Source organism: Oryx dammah, unplaced genomic scaffold (assembly GCF_014754425.2).
Source record: "Oryx dammah isolate SB20612 unplaced genomic scaffold, SCBI_Odam_1.1 HiC_scaffold_21, whole genome shotgun sequence".
Classification (NCBI taxonomy): domain Eukaryota; kingdom Metazoa; phylum Chordata; class Mammalia; order Artiodactyla; family Bovidae; genus Oryx; species Oryx dammah.
The window spans coordinates 41,247,029-41,267,411 of NW_024070205.1; the positions used below are offsets into that span (position 1 = coordinate 41,247,029).

General features: G+C 40.3%; 1 protein-coding gene across 9 annotated transcripts in view; it reads right to left on the reverse strand.

The window, feature by feature from the left end:
* Positions 1–19,096, reverse strand: part of DNM3 (dynamin 3) — a 641,139-nt gene extending 622,043 nt beyond the window's left edge. For all 9 annotated transcript variants that reach the window (XM_040263496.1, XM_040263493.1, XM_040263497.1 and 6 more), the window contains exon 1: positions 18,766–19,096. In XM_040263496.1, the coding sequence (XP_040119430.1) occupies positions 18,766–18,926 (161 nt within the window). In that variant the 5' untranslated portion in view covers positions 18,927–19,096. The remainder of the gene's footprint in view (positions 1–18,765) is intronic.
* Between the last annotated feature and the right edge of the window lie 1,287 nt (positions 19,097–20,383).

The window sequence follows — 20,383 nt, forward strand, 5'->3', positions numbered from 1 at the left end:
AAGAAGCCAGACTTTGGGACTACCAACAGGAGCACCAAAGAAGCTTTTGGAAAAACACAGATTACTCTGGTTTTACACCAGACCCAATGAGTCAGTCTCCATGAGTGGAACGCAGGAAGCCATATTTTGACAAATTCCCCAAGTATATCACATATATACACATATATTTACACATGTACTTGCTTTTGGAATGCTGAGATGGACCAGCCTTTCAAATATAATCATCCCTTGTAATTCAAATATATTTGTGCCTGGGCTCAGCAAGAGTTCAGATAGCAAGGGCTGGAAAGATAGGGAACTTCCCAGGTGGTCCAGCAGTTAAGACTCCACACGTCTACTGCAAGGGCTGCTGGTTCAATCCCTGCTCGCAGAACTAAGATCCCACATGCCAACAAGGCACTGCCAAAAAGTTTTAAAAAAGAAAAGATAGGGAAGGAAAGAGCTAAGCCAACATAGCTAAAGAGGGGAGATGACAAAATAGGAGAATCATAAGTTGATTTCTATCATTAAGAAAATGGAAGGGAATTACATCCAATATCATATAATAACTTAGAATATAATCTGAAAAAAATGAATCTCTATACTGTACCTTGTGGCTCAGCTGGTAAAGAATCTGCCTGCAATGCAATAGACCTGGGTTCAATCCCTGGGTTGGGAAGATCCCCTGGAAAAGGGACAGCTACCCACTTCAGTATTCTGGCCTGGAGAATTCCACGGACTCTATAGTTCATGGGGTCTCAAAGAGTCGGACATGACTGAGCAACTTTCACTTCACTTCACTATACTCTACACCTGAATCTAATGCAACACTGTAAATCAACTATACTTCAATTTTTCAAAAAAATTTTAAATAAGAAAAATGGTAAAGTTCAGGTAAGAGAAAGGACAATTCAAAAACTAAGGCACAAGGGCTACAAACAGTTTTTCAGCTAAGAGCATTCGTTCATCAAACATAATGTTATCTCGTAAGTGTCAAATAGAAATATCTTTCTAAAAGCCATGATTTTTATGTCCAGTACCAGCCCATCTTAAGTTGGGCCAACAATTTAATTCAAGAAAATTCAATAAAAATTAAGTATATAAAACAGAATTGCATAAGTTACTATGGGGAATACCAATAGAAGTTTGCAGTCTGCCTCAGGGACCAAAAACTACAACTCAGTCATAAACCTTGAAGTGCTAAGCAGCATGGAACTAAACTTAGAGAACCATCCAGAGGTCAGAGAAGGCTACAGTCTGTGACTTCTGGCCCCATCTCAACTTATCAAAGTCTTATTCTCATGCACATTTCAAACCCTGCTCATTCACTCAGTCGTGTCCGGACTTTTTGTGACCCCATGGACTATAGCCTGCCAGGCTCCATTGCCCATGGAATTTTTGAGGCAAGCACACTGAAGTGAGGTGCCATTTTCTTCTCCAGGGGATCTTCCTGACCCAGGGATCGAACCCACATCTCCTGTATTGGCAGGTGGACTCTTTACCACTGTGGCACCTAAGAAGCCCCTTTTCAAACCCTACGTCTCTTAAGAAATCTTTCTTGGACTCTCCAAAGACATGTGACATTTTCCTTTAAGCATTCAGACCACTCTGCACCTCCAAAGGTGTTCAAATTCTGTCTAAACTTTCACCTCCAGTAATAAACAAAGAACTATGTGATAGCAAGAACCTTCAACATCAAAAACCTTCAACATCAAAAACCTTCAAAGAGGCTCAACCTGCTTCCCATTTACACCATGCCAAGAAGCCAGTCAGTCTTTACTTCCAGCCTCTATCCTTCTGGTGATGAAATACTTACTGCTCCCAAGGTGACTCATTGGATTTCTTAGCTGTTCTGCTGAGCAGTCTCCCTTACATTAAGTTTAAATCTGTCTGCCTATAACTTTCAACCATTTATTTAAATTCTGTCTTCTGGGGACACAGAGTCAATTTAATCCCTCTCCAATTAATGGCTCCTCAAATATTTGAAGACATCATCCTGACCCAGCCAACAACTTTCTAATAAATGCCTTGCATAAAAATTGTTAGCCTCAGTTCAGTTCAATCACTCAGTCCTTTCCAACTCCTCCCAACCCCATGTACTGCAGCACGCCAGGCTTCCCTGTACATCAGCAACTCCAGGAGCTTGCTCAAACTCATGTCCATTGAGTCGGTGACGCCATCCAACCAACTCATCCTCTGTTGTCCCCTTCTCCTCTCATCTTCAATCTTTCCCAGCATCAAGGTCTTTTCCAACGAGTCAGTTCATCACATCAGGTAGCCAAAGTATTGGAGTTTCAGCTTCAGCATCAGTCTTTCCAGTGAATATTCAGGACTGATTTCCTTTAGGATGGATTGCTTAGATTTCCTTGCAGTCCAAGGGCCTCTCAAGAATCTTCTCCAAAACCACAATTCAAAAGCATCAATTCTTCAGTGCTCAGATTTTTTTATAGCCCAACTCTCACATCCATACATGACTACTGGAAAACCATAGCTTTGACTAGACGGACCTTTGTTGGCAAAGTAATATCTCTGCTTTTTAATATGCTGTCTAGGTGGGACATAGTTTTTCTTCCAAGGAGCAGGCATATTTTAATGTCATGACTGCAGTCACCATCTGCAGTGATTTTGGAGCCCCCCAAAATAAAGTCTGTCACTGTTTCCATTATTTCCCCATCTATTTGCCATGAAGTGATGGACTGGATGCCATGATCTTCGTTTTTTGAATGTTAACTTTTAAGCCAGCTTTTTCACTCTCCTCTTTCACTTTCATCAAGAGGCTCTTTAGCTCCTCTTCACTTTCTGCGATAAGGGTGGTGTCATTTGCATATCTGAGGTTACTGATATTTCTCCCAGCAATCTTGATTCCAATTGTGCTTCCTCCACCCCAGCATTTCATATGATGTACTTTGCATATAAATTAAAAAGCATGGTCACAATATACAGCCTTGACGTACTCCTTTCCCTATTTAGAACCAGTCTGTTGTTCCATGTCCAGTCCCAATTGTTGCTTCCTGACCTGCATACAGATTTCTCAGGAGGCAGGTCAGGTGGTCTGGTATTCCCATCTCTTTCAGAATTTTCCAGTTTGTTGTGATCCACAGAGTCAAAGGCTTTGGCGTAATCAATAAAGCAGTAGTATATGTTTTCCTGGAATTCTCTTGCTTTTTCTATGATCCAATGAATGTTGGGAATTTGATCTCTGGTTCCTCTGCCTTTCTAAATCCAGCTCGAACATCTGGAAGTTCATGGTTCATGTACTGTTGAAGCCTGCCTTGGAGAATTTTGAGCATTACTTTGCTAGTGTGTGAGATAAGTGCAGTTGTGAGGTAGTTTGAACATTCTTTGGCATTGCCCTTCTTTGGGACTGGAATGAAAACTGACTTTTTCCAGTTCTGTGGCCACTGCTGAGTTTTCCAAATTTGATGGCTATTGAATGCAGCACTTTCACAGCATCATCTTTCAGGATTTGAAACCGCTCAACTGGAATTCCATAACCTCTTCTAGCTTTGTTCATAGTAACGCTTTGTAAGGCCCACTTGACTTCACATTCCACAATGTCTGGCTCTAGGTGAGTGATCACACCATCGCGGTTATCTGGGTCATGAAGATCTTTTTTGTACAGTTCTTCTGTGTATTCTTGCCACCTCTTAATATCTTCTGCTTCTGTTAGGTCCATACCATTTCTGTCCTTTATTGTGCTCATCTTTGCATGAAATGTTCCCTTGGTATCTCTCACTTTCTTGAAGAGATCTCTAGTCTTTCCCATTCTATTGTTTTCCTCTACTTCTTTGCATTGATCGCTGAGGAAGGCTTTCTTATCTTTCCTTGCTATCCTTTGGAACTCTGCATTCAAATAGGTATATCTTTCCTTTTCTCCTTTCAGTTCCTTTTTCATATCTTTCACATCTCTTCTTTTCTCAGCTATTTGTAAGGCCTCCTCAGACAACCATTTTGCCGTTTTGCATTTCTTTTTCTTGGGGGTGGTTTTGATCACTGCCTCCTGTACCATGTCACAAACCTCCATCCATAGTTCATCAGGCACTCTATCTATCAGATCTAGTCCCTTAAATCTATTTCTCACTTCCACTGTATAATCATATGGGATTTGATTAAGGTCATACCTGAATGGTCTAGTGGTTTTCCCTACTTTCTTCAATTTAAGTCTGAATTTCGCAATAAGGAGTTGATGATCTGAGCCACAGTCAGCTCCCAGTTTTGTTTTTGCTGACCGTATATGGCTTCTCCATCTTTGGCTGCAAGGAATATAATCAATCTGATTTCTGTAATTACCATCTGGTGATATTCATGTGTAGAGTATTCTCTTGTGTTTTTGGAAAAGGGTATTTGCTATGACCAGTGCATTCTCTTGGCAAAAATGTGTTAGCCTTTGCCCTGCTTCATTTTGTACTCCAAAGCCAGATTTGCCTGTTACTCCAGGTATCTCTTGACTTTCTGCTTTTGCATTCCAGTCCCCTATGATGAAGAGGACACCTTTTTGGGTGGTGTTTTTTCTAGAAGGTCTTGTAGGTCTTTATAGAACCGTTCAATTTCAGCTTCTTCAGCATTACTGGTTGGGGGACAGAATTGGATTACTGTGATATTGAATGGTTTGTGTTGGAAACGAACAGAGATCATTCTGTCATTTTTGAGATTGCACCAGGTACTGTGTTTCGGACTCTGTGGACTATGTGGGCTACTCCATTTCTCCTAAGGTATTCTTGCCCACAGTAGTAGATATAATGGTCATCTGAATTAAATTCATCCATTCCAGCCCATTTTAGTTCATTGATTCCTAAAATGTCAATGTTCACCCTTGCCATCTCCTGTTTGACCACTTCTACTAATTTACCTTGATCCAAGGACCTAACATTCCAGGTTCCTATGCAATATTGCTTTTTAAGCACTGGACTTTACTTCCATCATCAGTCACATCCATAACTGGGCATCGTTTTTGCTTTGGCTCCGTCTCTTGACTCTTTCTGGAGTTATTTCTCCACTCTTCTCCAGTAGCATATTGGGCATCTACCAACCTGGGCAGTTCATATTTCAGTGTCATAATTTTTTGCCTTTTCATACTGTTCATGGGGTTCTCAAGGCAAGAATACCGAAGTGGTTTGCCAAATTTGTTAGCCTCATTACCCTGAAAACAACAGCCTGTGTATATCAACCCTTGTACCCTTCAGGGTCACCAAGTTCTTTGAAGGAACTGTTATATGCATAGAATCTCACATTTTCTGGCATTTAGGGGACTGTAAATGACATAGTGGTTGAATAAATCCATCTGCTAAAAGAATTTTCAAACATGTTCTTTTTCAACTGGTTTAATCATTTACCTACAATCATACAAGTTTCTTAAACTCTCTCTACCCTCAAAAATCAGATAGACATCATGTAAAGAAAATATAACCCAGAAATAATTCGTCAGATATGCATATTAAATTAAACACCTTAATAAATAAGAAACCTTGGTGAGAGACAATTTTTACTATATGCACTATTGGAATGTCAGAGGTGTAATCACAGGCATATTCCTTTTTCAATTAATTTTAAAAAATAAAAATAATAAAATTATCTTCATTTTAACTCACCTAGTAAAACAGTATACTTTGAATTTTGCCTTCTGTTACACAAAGATATGTCCTACCATGGAAATATAGAATAATTAAATAAATGACTAAAAGTAACATATCCAAATAGGAAAAGGAGTACGTCAAGGCTGTATATTGTCACCCTGCTTATTTAACTTATATGCAGAGTACATCATGAGAAACGCTGGACTGAAAGAAACACAAGCTGGAATCAAGATTGCCAGGAGAAATACCAATAACCTCAGATATGCAGATGACACCACCCTTTTGGCAGAAAGTGAAGAGGAGCTAAAAAGCCTCTTGATGAAATTGAAAGTGGAGAGTGAAAAAGTTGGCTTAAAGCTCAACATTCAGAAAACGAAGATCATGGCATCTGGTCCCATCACTTCATGGCAAATAGATGGGAAAACAATAGAAACAGTGTCAGACTTTATTTTGGGGGGGCTCCAAAATCACTGCGGATGGTGACTGCAGCCATGAAATTAAAAGACCCTTACTCCTTGGAAGAAAAGTTATGACCAACCTAGATAGCATATTCAAAAGCAGAGACATTACTTTGCCGACTAAGGTCTGCCTAGTCAAGGCTATGGTTTTTCCTGTGGTCATGTACAGATGTGAGAGTTGGACTGCGAAGAAGGCTGAGCGCTGAAGAATTAATGCTTTTGAACTGTGGTGTTGGAGAAGACTCTTGAGAGTTCCTTGGACTGCAAGCAGATCCAACCAGTCCATTCTGAAGGAGATCAACCCTGGGATTTCTTTGGAAGGAACGATGCTAAAGCTGAAGCTCCAGTACTTCGGACACCTCATGCAAAGAGTTGACTCACTGGAAAAGACTCTGATGCTGGGAAGGATTGGGGACAGGAGGAGAAGGGGACGACCCAGGATGAGATGGCTGGATGGCATCACGGACTCAATGGACATGAGTCTGAGTGAACTCCAGGAGATGGTGATGGACAAGGAGGCCTGGCGTGCTGCGATTCATGGGGTCCCAAAGAGTCAGACACGACTGAGCGACTGAACTGGAACTGGAAAATTAACATTAGATTTAATCTAGTCCAGAGGCATTCAACCATTTTGAGGACAACCATAGTAAGAAATACATTTTATACTGCAGCATGGTACACATATACAAATATACAACTAACACAAAAGTTTCACAATACAGTACTTATTACCTGGAAGGAACTCTGATACTCTTATTTGATTAAAAAAAATGCATCCAGTCCATCATCCACCCCATCCTCAACAAACGTACTGATGAAGAACATACGCTTTAGCTTGGATAAGCATATACAGTCACATAGCTAAATCATTCATTTAGCTCCTACTACGCGCCAGCATTGTTTATGGAAGATGACAAATGAAGTGCAAGCATTACTGGCCTCACGGAAACTGCAAATGGCTGGACAGACAGACAAGGCAGCCAACTGTACAGTAAGATCCCCGTGCAGTGACGTATGAACAAGGACCACTAAAAAGGAGCCTCTAAATCAGATAGGGGGAGTGGAGGAAGACCAGTGGGATGAAGTAATTAAAGTAATTAAAAATTTACCAGACTAATCCTAGCTCTCCTTGATTTCCATCATGTTGCCTCAACTCATCCGAGGTATTTCCTTTAACAAACATCCAGGGAACATCTACTGTGGGTATAAATTAAATCTACCTCAAACTAAATAACTCACAATAACACATAACTCCCTCCTTTTTAGATTCTATTTGTGTTTTTTCTTCAAATCTTTTCTCCTCCTTAAAATATATGAAAATAATGGGCTTCTGTTTTATTAACTAGAAAACAGACGCAGATACACACAAAGCTCTAAGCCTCCTCTGGATAATCCAAAACTATTCTTACACAAAGCTTGAGGCATACCTAGAAACAGAAAGAAAATGTAATTCTAAAGGGAACCAGTTAACTAGCTCAGAGCTAAAACTGGAGGTTAACAAGTTGTGAAAATGTCAATCAACTCAAGATATGAATCTTTCCAATGAAAATAAAGTCACTGGGTATTACTTCAACACCTACTTCAACAAGTTTGATACTTCTGTAAGGTCTAATAGCACCTGACACTATTTTTCTTTTTTTAATATAAATTTATTTATTTTAATTGGAGTTTAATTACTTTACAATATTGTATTGGTTTTGCCATACATCAACATGAATCCACCACAGGTATACATGTGTTCCCCATCCTGAACCCCCCTCCCTGCTCCCTCCCCATACCATCCCTCTGGGTCATCCCACTGCACCAGCCCCAAGTATCCAGTATCATGCATCGAACCTGGACTGGCGATTCATTTCATAATGATATTATACATGTTTCAATGCCATTCTCCCAAATCATCCCACATTCTCCTTCTCCCACAGAGTCCAAAAGACTGTTCTATACATCTGTGTCTCTTTTGCTGTCTCGCATACAGGGTTATCATTACCATCTTTCTATCTTACCTCCTGATCCCTTGGCTATAGGTCATTTCTCTTCGTTGACCTTCACTAATATTCTTGCTAAGTTGTCCTCCCCTTCACCAGTCAGACTCAGTTGTTTTTCCCACTTCTACGTCCATCTTTGCCTACAACTTCATCTAACATTTCCAAAAGATAAAGATATGCTAAAAATGCTTGTGAGAGTTGGACTGTGAAGAAAGCTGAGTGCCAAAGAATTGATGCTTTTGAACTGTGGTGTTGGAGAAGACTCTTGAGAGTCCCTTGGACTGCAAGGAGATCCAACCAGTCCATTCTGAAGGAGATCAGCCCTGGGTGTTCTTTGGAAGGAATGATGCTAAAGCTGAAGCTCCAGTACTTTGGCCACCTCATGCGAAGAGTTGACTCATTGGAAAAGACTCTGATGCTGGAAGGGGTTGGGGGCAGGAGGAAAAGGGGATGACAGAGGATGAGATGGCTGGATGGCATCACCGACTCGATGGACATGAGTTTGGGTGAACTCCAGGAGTTGGTGACAGGGAGGCCTGGCGTGCTGCGATTCATGGGGTCCCAAAGAGTCAGACATGACTGAGTGACTGAACTGAAAGAATGGTTTATCAATATCACAGAATTAAATACTTTGCTTAAAATTCATTCTCTAGGAGAGTATCTGAAAATAATTTCAACAAAATTCCTTTTAATTGTATTATCTCTATGTGATTAATTCTACTATGTTCATTATCTCTGGTATTTGCCATTCAAACCCTAGCATGTTACTTAACTTTTTCCAGTTCAACCATCCATATCTCTAAATTGAAGTTAATAAAACATGCTTATACTATACTCTCAGGGATACCGTAAGGATTAATAAAAATAAATGAGAAGAACTTTGGAACTCTTGGGAGGGAAGAGTATACAAACTGGACTTGTATATATCTGTTTAAATATACAATGGAGTAATGCTAAATGTGGGTAATGCTTTTTTTAAAAAACATCCAAATATACTTTAAGATCTAGAACTAACTTTGTAATTTTTAAATCTTTAACTTAGATCTAAAATTTAGCATTTTGATGCAGCTGTAATCTTCCAACATGCACAAAAAAATTTGTAAATAGACATTACTATCTATTGTCTTTCCTAAATTTTCTTTTGTTTCAGAAAATGCCCAGTTTAGATAAAAGACTTAAACTAATAGCAATCATTTATTGAATGCACTATTACAGGCCATGCACATTAAACACTACTATCTATCTTCTCTCCTAGATTTACTTTTGTTTTAAAAAGTTAGAAATTGTCCATTTCTAGATAAAAGACTAAAACTAATAACCATTAAACAAATGGATTCTAGTACCAGTTCCAACATGCGGAGGTTGTTTCTCACACCAACAATAAGCAGTGCTCTGGACAACAGCTGGGTATCCTACAATTCAACTCAGTTTTGACATGATCTACCTGGAGAAACCCTCAGACTTCACAGGTTGACAGCTCAGTTCCGTAAGACCACCCTCTCCTGCAACTTCAAGCACCAATCTAAAGCCCAGGTTGTTAGAAATGTTTCTAACCAACTAGCTACAGATTAGATGTTCCCACGACCTCCTCCTTGGTCCAAACAACTTGTTAGAGCAGTTCAGAAAACTCAGAGAAGCATTTTATTTATTTTACTACTGTTTTTTATAAATAGGTATATATCAGGAAGCCATATGGAAGAGACATATAGCACAAGGTATGAGGAAAGGGCGAGGAACTTCCATGCCTTCTCCACTCTCCCCAAATCTCCACGTGTTTGCCAGCCCAAAAGCTCTGTGAATTTTGCCCTTTTTGGGTTTTTTATGGAAGCTTCATTACATAGTTGTGATAGATTAAATCATCGGCCACTGACAGACTTCCCTGGTGGTCCAGTGATTAAGAATCCACCTTGCAATGCAGGGGACTCAGGTATGATCCCTGGTCCCGGAAGACACCACATGCCATGGTGCAACTAAGACCAAAAGCAGCAACCATTGAAGCCCACAAGCCCTAGAAGCCATACTCCACAATAAGCCCATGCACCGCAGCTAGAGAGAAGTCTCCACTCATGACAACTAGAGAAAGCCAGCAGGCAGCACTAAAGACCCAGCACAGCCATAAATAAACAAATTTTTTTGGTCATTGGTAACTGATTTGACTCAAGCCCCTCTCCTCTCCCTAGAGATTGCAGGGGGTTTGGGGGAGGAGCGGGCATGGGGATGAGACTAAGACTTCCAACCCTCTAATCACAAGGTTGGTTCCACTGGCAAAGGGCCCTCATGCTTGGGTGCTTTCCAAAAGTCACCTCAGTAACCTAACAGAAGACACCTTTTTTCAAAACTTAGGAAATTTCAAGGGTTTGAGGAAATATAAGTGAGAAACTATGAACACAGACCAAATATATTTGAGAATTATATTTTGGTCATGTGAATGATGAAATACATGTTTTTCTAATAAATCACAATATCATAGAAATCACTTATTAAATGCTTATTAAGGGTCACACACTTTACAGCATCTTACTTGGAACCCAAAAGCACATAAAACAATGAAGTCTGTATTACTGTCTCTATATTGCAAATGAGGAAATTAAATCTCAGTGAAGTTCAGTGCCTTGTTGAGACGCCATGTTTGTATCCATGATGGAGTCAGAGGTGGGACTGATATGCCTAGCAGCAAAGCCTGCCCTCAGTCACCAGAATATGATGATGATGATTTCTTTCCAAATTCTGGCATTTTCAGGGTCTAAGAAAACAAATATATTAAGTAAGATAAAGCACCCATCAAATAATTTAAATGGATTAGTCTTTTCAATTTCAAGCCACAAAAACAACAGATAATAAAGTCCTGCAGAAGCCCTACTCACTTCTAATAGGCATGAATCTGTTATTCCCAGAGATAGCACAACCTTTAAGCTGTGGGAAATGAAAATAAGACACCATCACAAAGAAGCATTGAGACACACACTTTAAACTCCTGGAAATAGAGAATCTTCAGCAGGGATGTTTACAGGAAAGACAAAATCTAAAACAATACTGTATCATTCATATAATTCATGGATTAAATAAATCATTCTTTCTCTCAAAAATCTCATCCACTTCTTAAATAGTAACCTTTTCATTATATTACTTAACTTACACACAACATTTCAGAAGCTTTCCCCAGTTTAAGCAAGGCCAATCAGTGACCAACCCAGGCACGACTTTCTAGATATGCACAGCTGGTAGGAAAATATTAATAAAGTGTGAAAACATCTACTATTTCATGTAGTCTTTTCCCGGGCCCATCTGTTTCCCAAAAGTTACAATTTACTCTAGTGTATGTGTTGTGTTTGGTTGCTCAGTAGTGTCCAACTCTTCGAACTATAGCCCACCAGGCTCCTCTGTCCAGGAAATTCTCCAAGCAAGAATATTGAAGTGGGTTGCCATTTACTCCTCCAGGGGATCTTCCCAACCCAGGGATTGAACTTGGGTCTCCAGTGTCTCCTGCATGGGCAGGCAGGTTCTTTGCCACTAGGACCAGTGTATTAGCCTGAGAAACATCCTGTTCCCTGTCTCTTTACCCTATTATGTATGGAGGAAAAAAAAAATCATGGCTGGTCTACCATCAAGAGAAGTAATGGAGAGGAGTAACAAGGAGAAGGAAAGACTGGTCCAATGGAAAGAAATGGGAAAAGGAGGTAGTGAGGATGAGAGGGAGGTACTTTAAAATGATAAGAGGAGAAAGAGAAGATGATGAACTGCCACTGGACTCCCAGTTCTAAACACCAAGTTCCAAACTCAACTCTGATTCTATTTCTGACCTTGGGCAAATCTCTTGTTTCTCTGTATCCTAATGTAGCTTCAAGAAGTGAGCAAAAGTAAAGCCAGAAGAAAGTTTCTTATAGAACCTACTGAAATGCCTATCTTTACTACTGATTTTAAAAAAGCTAAGCCAGCTCTGACCAAAAAAATAAAAACCAATTTGGTATTAATAAACCTTCTAATTTTCTAGAATGGTGTTTAACTCAGTAATGCAAATCACTTAGTATCAACCTTCCCTCTGCCTGTACCTTCCTTTGTAAATACATTCTATTCTCAAGTTTGCTTTTAGAACATTTTCCCTAACATTTTGTCTTCTACTTACTCGACTCCTTTAACTAAATGCCTTATTCTTAAAAAACAGAATTCCATCTCCCTTAAGTATTAGTGCCTTCAAGGTCCTTAGTTGATCTGATCCATCCCACCCTCAATGTATCCAGTTATATTTTTAATCTCCCCAACCTCTATTCTTTCCTGCTACTCTTCTCACAGGCCCTATGCAACATACAGTGTCTCTTTGTGATAAACTGACAATCTAAATTCAATGCCTTGTTGTCAAGTCAGACACTGAGACACAGATTACCACCTCCCTGCTTTGACATCGATACTTCAGTGCATGCAGCCTTGAGCTAAAATGATACTGGCTGCCAAATGACACTGAAATCTCCAATACTGTCTATTTTCCACTATATCGCAACTCAATTTCAGAACTGTAGTTTTTCAGAGGTTTTTCTTTTCTGTAGGAATAAATTGACACAGTATAAATTATTTTGTCCCATTTAGTTTTCATTATACCCAACTGTCTTCATTTTGCAAAATCTTTGAAAGTTGTGATTTCTTACCTTATGTAGTCAGTTCTCATTTTATATATACATCAGTTTCTGTACATTCATACTTCCTTCTACATTCTTACCCAGGATACCTAGAACTCAATAATACCCACTCATTGACTTTATTTGCCCACATTTCCCCAGAGTTATCAACCAGAATCACATCCAAGACTAAATCCCTGCTTGGCTACTTGCTAGTCATGTGACCTTGCACAAATTACTTGTCTCTCTAACCCTGAATCTCCTTCCTTATTAACATGGGGATGTGAAAACAAAGTACAGAAGGCTTGAAACAGGTCTAACAGCATCCGTGCCTGCCAACAAGTAAGGTGAAACAAATACTAGCCTCCTCCTTCCCTCCACTTTATAATGTTCATTTTTTGGAGAAGGAAATGGCAATCCAAATCCTTTAGAATTTTTAAATTAATGCTGAGTGTGAGAAAAAAGCAAAGCAGACGTAGACAAAACTTTGGCCATCTAGAAAATAAATGGTTTGTTCTACACAGTACACTAGCACAGAGTTCTCTTGATGTGGCTCTGGTGGAAGAGGAAAAGAAAAACTCTATTTCTTTTAGCTGTTTGCAGTTCTTTCTTAAAAGTAATCATAATTTAAGCAAAACATCATAATTTAACTCTACTTATTAGGCCCAGCACAAAGTACTGACTACCTAAGACAAACAGTTTACTAAATGTATGTCCCGTTGGTAAAGGACCCAAGAACCTACTCTCTAAAATAGCTAACTGTTAAGTTCCCATTCCTTCAAAGTTTTTGGTAACAACATCTGCCCAACTTCATTCTTAAAGAAGTTAATCCAGTGCATTTTTTTATATCTGTTAATCATAAGTAAATTTCAAAACAGAGATATTCTATCCAGTCCAGTTCACTGGGGTATATTGCTTCTCAGGAATTATTAATAATTGATTGTTACAATTAAATCCTACCAACTGAATTTGTGATAACCTAAAAGTATATTGCACAATGTGAATACAGTAAAAATATCTTTGTAGTTTCAGGTTTTAGCAATTAACTGTTGGATAAAACAGAGCTCATGTTTCTGACACTTTAAATAGGCTCTTGGGAACCATGAAGTATGATTTTCAACAATTATCACATTTTAATTGTTAGCACTCATTTATCTAATACCTTTAATAGTTGGAAGCCATTTGTTGAAAAATATTCACTAATCAAATGCTTTGATATTTTTTTAAATAAAACTATTTCAGAATTAATAATTTCACTAAAATGCATGCTCTGTGCCTAATCTTATTTGCAATTAGAGAACTATTACTGCTTCAATTTTTAAAAACTCTCTTGAAATCAGTCAAAGGATTTAAGAATAAATTAGTATCTAAGACATATAAGTGGCTTTGAATTTTTAAAAAATTATCTGGTCATGTCTAGTCAACAACAGCATCAAATGGTTCACTTTTAAGGTTCTCCAGCAAAACAACATACCCATGTTTAGAAACTTTACAACCAAATAAATATACCTTATATGAGATTTTCACATTGACATGAACTCCCCTCAACATACTCACTTTATCTTTTATTTGACCCCCACTCATCAAAAAACCTACTTGTGTACAATTGAAAGTCTATTTTACCATTTAGGCTAGAATAAAATAATGTGAATCCTCTGCCTACATAATTAGCATTGAAGAACTAATGTTTCTAACAAGTATATCATTAAAAAGCATTTACACATTAGCAACTAGTACAGTTTCACTTAACACCACTATAAACAAGTTATATTCCCTCTCAACACACACTTAAATAAATAATCCAATTACATCTTAGAGCTCCCTTCAAGAATGTCTAATATAGTAAAAAAAAAAAAAAAAAAAAACTTATCTCTTAATTCATGTTGCTTCTACTTAAGGAGTTGCCTCAAACCCTCTGTGAAATGAGGCAAGACAGACTGATTTAAATAAATTATGAATGAAATTATTAATATAGCAGTTTGTTATTATTTTAGGTGGTAATCTGAAGTGTGATCAAAGAAAGACGTCACAAGTATTTATCAGAGAAAATGGTAAATCTCAATATGGAGGAGTTCAATACAGCCCAGAGGTTTTAGAGCACAAGTATAAAGCCCAGATACCTCAAGCTGAATCCCAGCTCCACTGATTTTATGTTAAATTAAATTCAACTTCAGCAGCAACCTAAATGCCCACCCACAGATGAATGGATGTGCCCACCCACAGGTGAAGAAGGTATGGTACATATACACAATGGTACTTTACTCAGCCATAAAAAGGAATGACACTGGGTCATTCACAGTGATATGGATGAACCTTGTCTGTCATATAGAATGAATAAGTCAGAATGAGAAAAACAAGTTATCTGTATTAACACACATATGTAGAATCTATAAAAATTGTACTGATGAACCAATTTGCAGAGCAGGATTAGAGACTGCAGAGGTAAAAAACAGAGTTGTGGATACAGCAGGGGAAAGAGAGGGTGGGATGAATTGAGAGAGTAGCATTGACATATATACATACCATGTGTAAAATAGCTAGCTAGTGGGAAGCTGATGCATACAGCACAGCAAGCCCAGCTCTGGTCTGTGATGACCTACAGAGATAGGATGGGGCAGGGGGAGGCAGGAGAGAGGTGATATATGTATACAGATAGTTGATTCATGTTGTTGTATAGCAGAAACCAACACAATATTGTAAAGCAATTATGTTGTTTAGCCACTAAGTCTTGTCCAACTCTTTGCAACCCCATTGACTGTAGCCCACCAGGCTCCTCTGTCCTTGAAATTTTCGAGGCAAGAATAATGGAATGATTTGCTTCTCCAAAAGCGATTATACTCCAAATTAAAAAAAAAAAAAATCACCTTCCACAAGTTACTCAAACTCTCTAAATCTCAATTTCCTCTTCTGTGAAATGGAACTCTTAAGAGTACCCTTCTCTTTGGGAGGTTAAGAGGATTCAATGAGATTATCTATGCAAAAGCACCTAAAATAGCACTTGATGCATTACAAGTACTCTATAAACATTGACCATTATCATCATCTCGCTGCACTGTTTAAAAAAAGGTGGGGTGTAAAAGTAATTGAATAAATTCTTCTACACACAAACAAGACCAATGGACAGACCCCATGCCATCTAGTGAACCCTTATATTCAGACAACCCCTATATACTTAGACCACTGAGTCTCAGCTTCTATTCATTAAACCTTAAGCTGCCTCTCACTGAGAGCCTATATCTCATCTGAACACCCAAAAGAACAATTTGGTTTCTCACACTATATTACATTATATTAATATGTAAATTAATCACTTTAAGAAGAAAATCACAAACAAGTAGTTCATTCAAGACTCATTTTATTCATAACAGTCTCAAAACTTGTCAACCCAAAATTAGATTTTAGAGTTACAGCTAAATGAAGTAAACAAATTCACATCCAAATTCATTCAGTGGTGTCAAAAAATCAATATAAACAGACAGAGAAAGAGACAGTCCACTAAACATGGATTGCTAAATGTTAAGAAAATGCATCGTTATTTAAGAGGACAAGCTTAAATGGTGAACAAATGCTACTAATTTACCCAAGTAATGAGCCCTTGTTTTATGACTGCATTCAGTAACTGCATAGAGGTCAGAGCCTTAAAATGAAAACAGCTATATGTAAAAGAGGAAAGTTTCATTCTTAAAGAACCTTATCTTTATTGAAAATTTTCTGGATAATAAAAAGATAAAAGTGTAATATGAGCAGTTTTTTTCCACTTAGAATGAATCTCCTAACAAAATACAGAACTCCTTTTTCCCTAAGGTTTGTTTATAATTAGAAATTAGATTCCTCAATAATTCAATGACTGAAACCTTTACTAAAGTCAAATTACTTTTTTAATTAAATTTTCACCTAATATATAAGTTCTGCTGGCAGGTGTCATCTTTACAGATAATAAAGCCTTGCTATATTTATTAAATCAGTTTTCTCCTTTATGCCCATCCTTTCCTTTGACTTGACATTCTTATAGTATTTAATTATTGGTAAATTAAATTACCAATAAATTATTAATGTATTCTGATAAATATGCTGGTGTACATACTATTTACAATGTCCCTATTTTTCATTCTATCATAAAGAGTATTCAAGCTAAAATATTTTACTCTTTCAGATTTTTAAAATTCTCATTTGGAAAGAGGATAGCTAGTGAGGAAAGATATTTACAATTTTATTACAGCATCAGTGACTATGTTCAGGATTGAAAAATCTGAACAGAATCAAGATATGTGCATAAAATCAACATTAGGTTCAAAAGTTCTTGTCACAAAAAGTGCATTTATAAGGCAGATTCATCCAACTAAATATATGAAAGATGCATAAAATATGGTCATTGCATTTGAATTACTTACAATTTTAATCTTTAAGTATTTGTTTAAAAAGCAAAAGTAGTTAAATGATCATTAAGGCTTCCTGTTAAATGCTCTGGAGTTTGTTAATCCCCAAAAAAACCTCACTTTCACTATAGATACCACTTTAAATTTACTGAATTTCATTGACAATAAATCAAAGAAAGTAAAACCCTTATGTATGTGACTATTTTGTGTACACGTCTGAAATCACATATTCATCCGTCACTAGACCATAAGTCTATGATGACGTAGGCAAAATGCTTTACCATCACTTTTCTCACCACTAAAATTAATGACAAAACTGAGAAAAGTGATTAAGTGACTTAGTCAAAGATAACAGCCAACTGTCAGCAATTTTACTTTTTTAAAAACTAGGTTTCTTAGCTTTCTAGTTCATCAGGAAGGGGAAAAAAAATATCCTTAAGAGTATCATCTGAGAGACAGAGTATTATCTGAGAGAAAAGAATATACACTTTATGGATACTACTATTCCCAAAGATGTGGGAATATATAAATTTTACACAAACACAATAAAGAAAAGAAAAGCCAAAAAACAAACAAACCACGAACCTTCTGAATTCAAAATCACTAACCAGTCAAACAGAAAGAGTCAAGTAGTCTCTGTATTGTACCATCGCTGGCCCCCTCCATCAGCTATTGTACATTTCTACCTAGTTTATTACTAGGAAACAGATTTCAGTTTTCATAATGCTTTCCAATGGGCTTTTCTTAGCAAATGTCTGCACTCCTCAGGCAAGGCCGTTAAGGTAACTTAATCTCTCATGCACTGCTCAGTCGGGTGGGGGTGGGGGGGATGCTGATTCCCAATTTAAAAATGAATTATTTGGGTTTTTCAGAATTAAAAGTAACTACGAAACCTGGAACCATAATTTCAATTCAGCTGTTAACTTGAAGGTTCGCAGGACAAATAAAAGCTTAGGGAATCGAAGATGATGCTGGGGAAGAGGGTGCAGAGAGAGTATGAGAAAGATGCTGGTCCATTCCGAGATGATGCAGGAATGACATGGCACCTGGACAACACAAGTCCCAGTTCACCCCCCTCTCAGAGTCTCTGCCTCGGTTTCTCTCTATGCCTGGAGCTGTGAGTAGGTGCACACGCAAACGCAACCACCTTTTACTGTTGGACTCCTTAGTGAGGAGAACGGTGGGGAAGCGTCGCGGGTTAAAGCCTCACCACAACAAACGATTTCTTTCTCCTCGAACCCCGCCTCCCCTGCTAGGGGCAGGCGACGACTGTCTCGAACAGTAGACAGCTGACAGGAGCCGAGAACCAGGGCGAGAAGGAAAGCATCTCCAAGGGGGGAGGGGCAGGGAAATGAACCCCACAGCCTCGCGGAGAGCCCGGGGAGGCTGACAGGAAAAGGAGGAGGATATTGAGCCGGGGAAACAGAAAGGGGACTGGGAAGCTCCCGGGAGAGCTACGCATTCAGGCTGTCCCCGGGGGCTGGCGCGCAACGGGCGGGAGGGGGAAGTCATCCTGGGGCGGACCCCCTCCCCGACTCCCAGACCGGAGGACGGGGAGGAAATGGCTTTGTATCGCAGGATGAAAGGCAGACAGGAGGGCCACCAGGCGGGGAGGGACAGAGGATGCCCGGAGCCGGGACGACCCCGCCCGCCCTCACGGACACTGCCGCTCTTCCCTCCCATCCGCTGCAGACCCTGGTCCAGCCTCGGGCTCCTGCCCTCGACGCTCCAGCAGCCTGAAGTGGGGTCGCCCCCGCCTCCCACCCTCCCCCTCGCGTGCTCACCTGCCCACGAAGTTCTCGAGCACCGAGCTCTTGCCGGCGCTCTGGCCGCCCACCACGGCGATCTGAGGCAGCTCCAGCAGGCAGCTCTGTCCCAGGGCGGAGAAGGCATCCTGCAGACGGTTCACCAGAGGGATGAGCTCCTCCATCTCCCGATTCCCCATTGTGCCTGCCCCGCCAGATGCCCGCTAGTCCCTGCTAGTCTCGGCGACCTGGCAGGGAGCCGGGGCTGCGCCGCCCTCGCCGCCGCTGCCGCGCTGGGTTTAGTCAGCCGGGTACAGCCAGACGTCGGATCCCGCCACGGTCCGGCCTCTAGTGCGCTCCTGACAGCAACGGCCCCGAAGCGCGCCTGCGCAGGCGTGTGGGGGCGTGGCCTGATTCCGCGACCGCCCCGCCCTCGCCGGGATGGGAGGCTGCTGTGCCCTAGGCTTCGCCAGACATCCCCGCCCGGCGCGCACGCACTGCCTCCCAGCTGCGGCCAGATGCCACCGCCTCTGTCGTCTGGTGCCAAGGTTCAGAGATAGAGTTAACAGCACTCGGTCAGGGAATGGCATGAAATAGCAGCAGCAGCCGACAGCACTGTTCCCTTTCAGTAGCTACTGTAAGCCAAAGTCCAGTGGAAAGCACTCCACCGGTAACAGCTCAGCACTGTCACCGGCGGCGGCGGCGGCGGCGGCAGCAGCTGAGATGCCACCACCAGTGCAATGCCTCCAGAGTGCACCTCCTGAAAGGAAATCTCTTGTTCTCACGGCCCACTTCAGAACCCTGGCTTTTCTTGGGGTGGCCGGCCTTTTGGAGTCTAAATTATTCAATCTGACATCCGTTTCAGGCCCTGCGTATTCTGACCCTACCTAATCATACAACTTGAACCGCTGCGTTCTTCTGGCCCTGCAGAAGCAAAGGTAGAGTCCACTGTACTTACCCGGCACCACTCGCCCTCTTCAGTCTACCAAGTTCATTCTGTCCTTTGTGACTCTTCATTCCATTGCTCCTCCTAATCTACCTCCTATGGGCTCTATCAATAACCATGTATTCTGCTCCCATTCTCTTAAATTTAGCGAACTAAGTGACTGCATTGGATCCTGAGCTTTGTGTTGGGGACACAGAGGGATAAATGGTCACGCTTCTCTCAGCCTCCTTGGACAGATCCTCATTTCAAATACTCATACTACTCAGGATTTAATTCATGAACGTTTTAGTCTACCTGAGGACTTCTCCATGGAAATAACTACACATAATGGTCAGTTCAGTCACTCAGTCATGTCCCACTCTTTGCAATTCCATGAATCGAACCATGCCAGGCCTCCTTGTTCATCACCAACTCCGGCAGTTTACCCAAACTCATGTCCATCGAGTTGGTGATGCCATCCAGCCATCTCATCCTCTGTTGTCCCTTCTCCTCCTGCCCCTAATCCCTCCCAGCATCAGGGTCTTTTCCAGTGAGTCAACTCTTCACATGAGGTGGCCAAAGTATTGGAGTTTCAGCTTCAGCATCAGTCCTTCCAATGAACACCCAGGACTGGTCTCCTTTGGGATGGACTGGTTGGATCTCCTTGCAGTCCAAGGGACTCTCAAGAGTCTTCTCCAACACCACGGTTCAAAAGCATCAATTCTTTGGTGC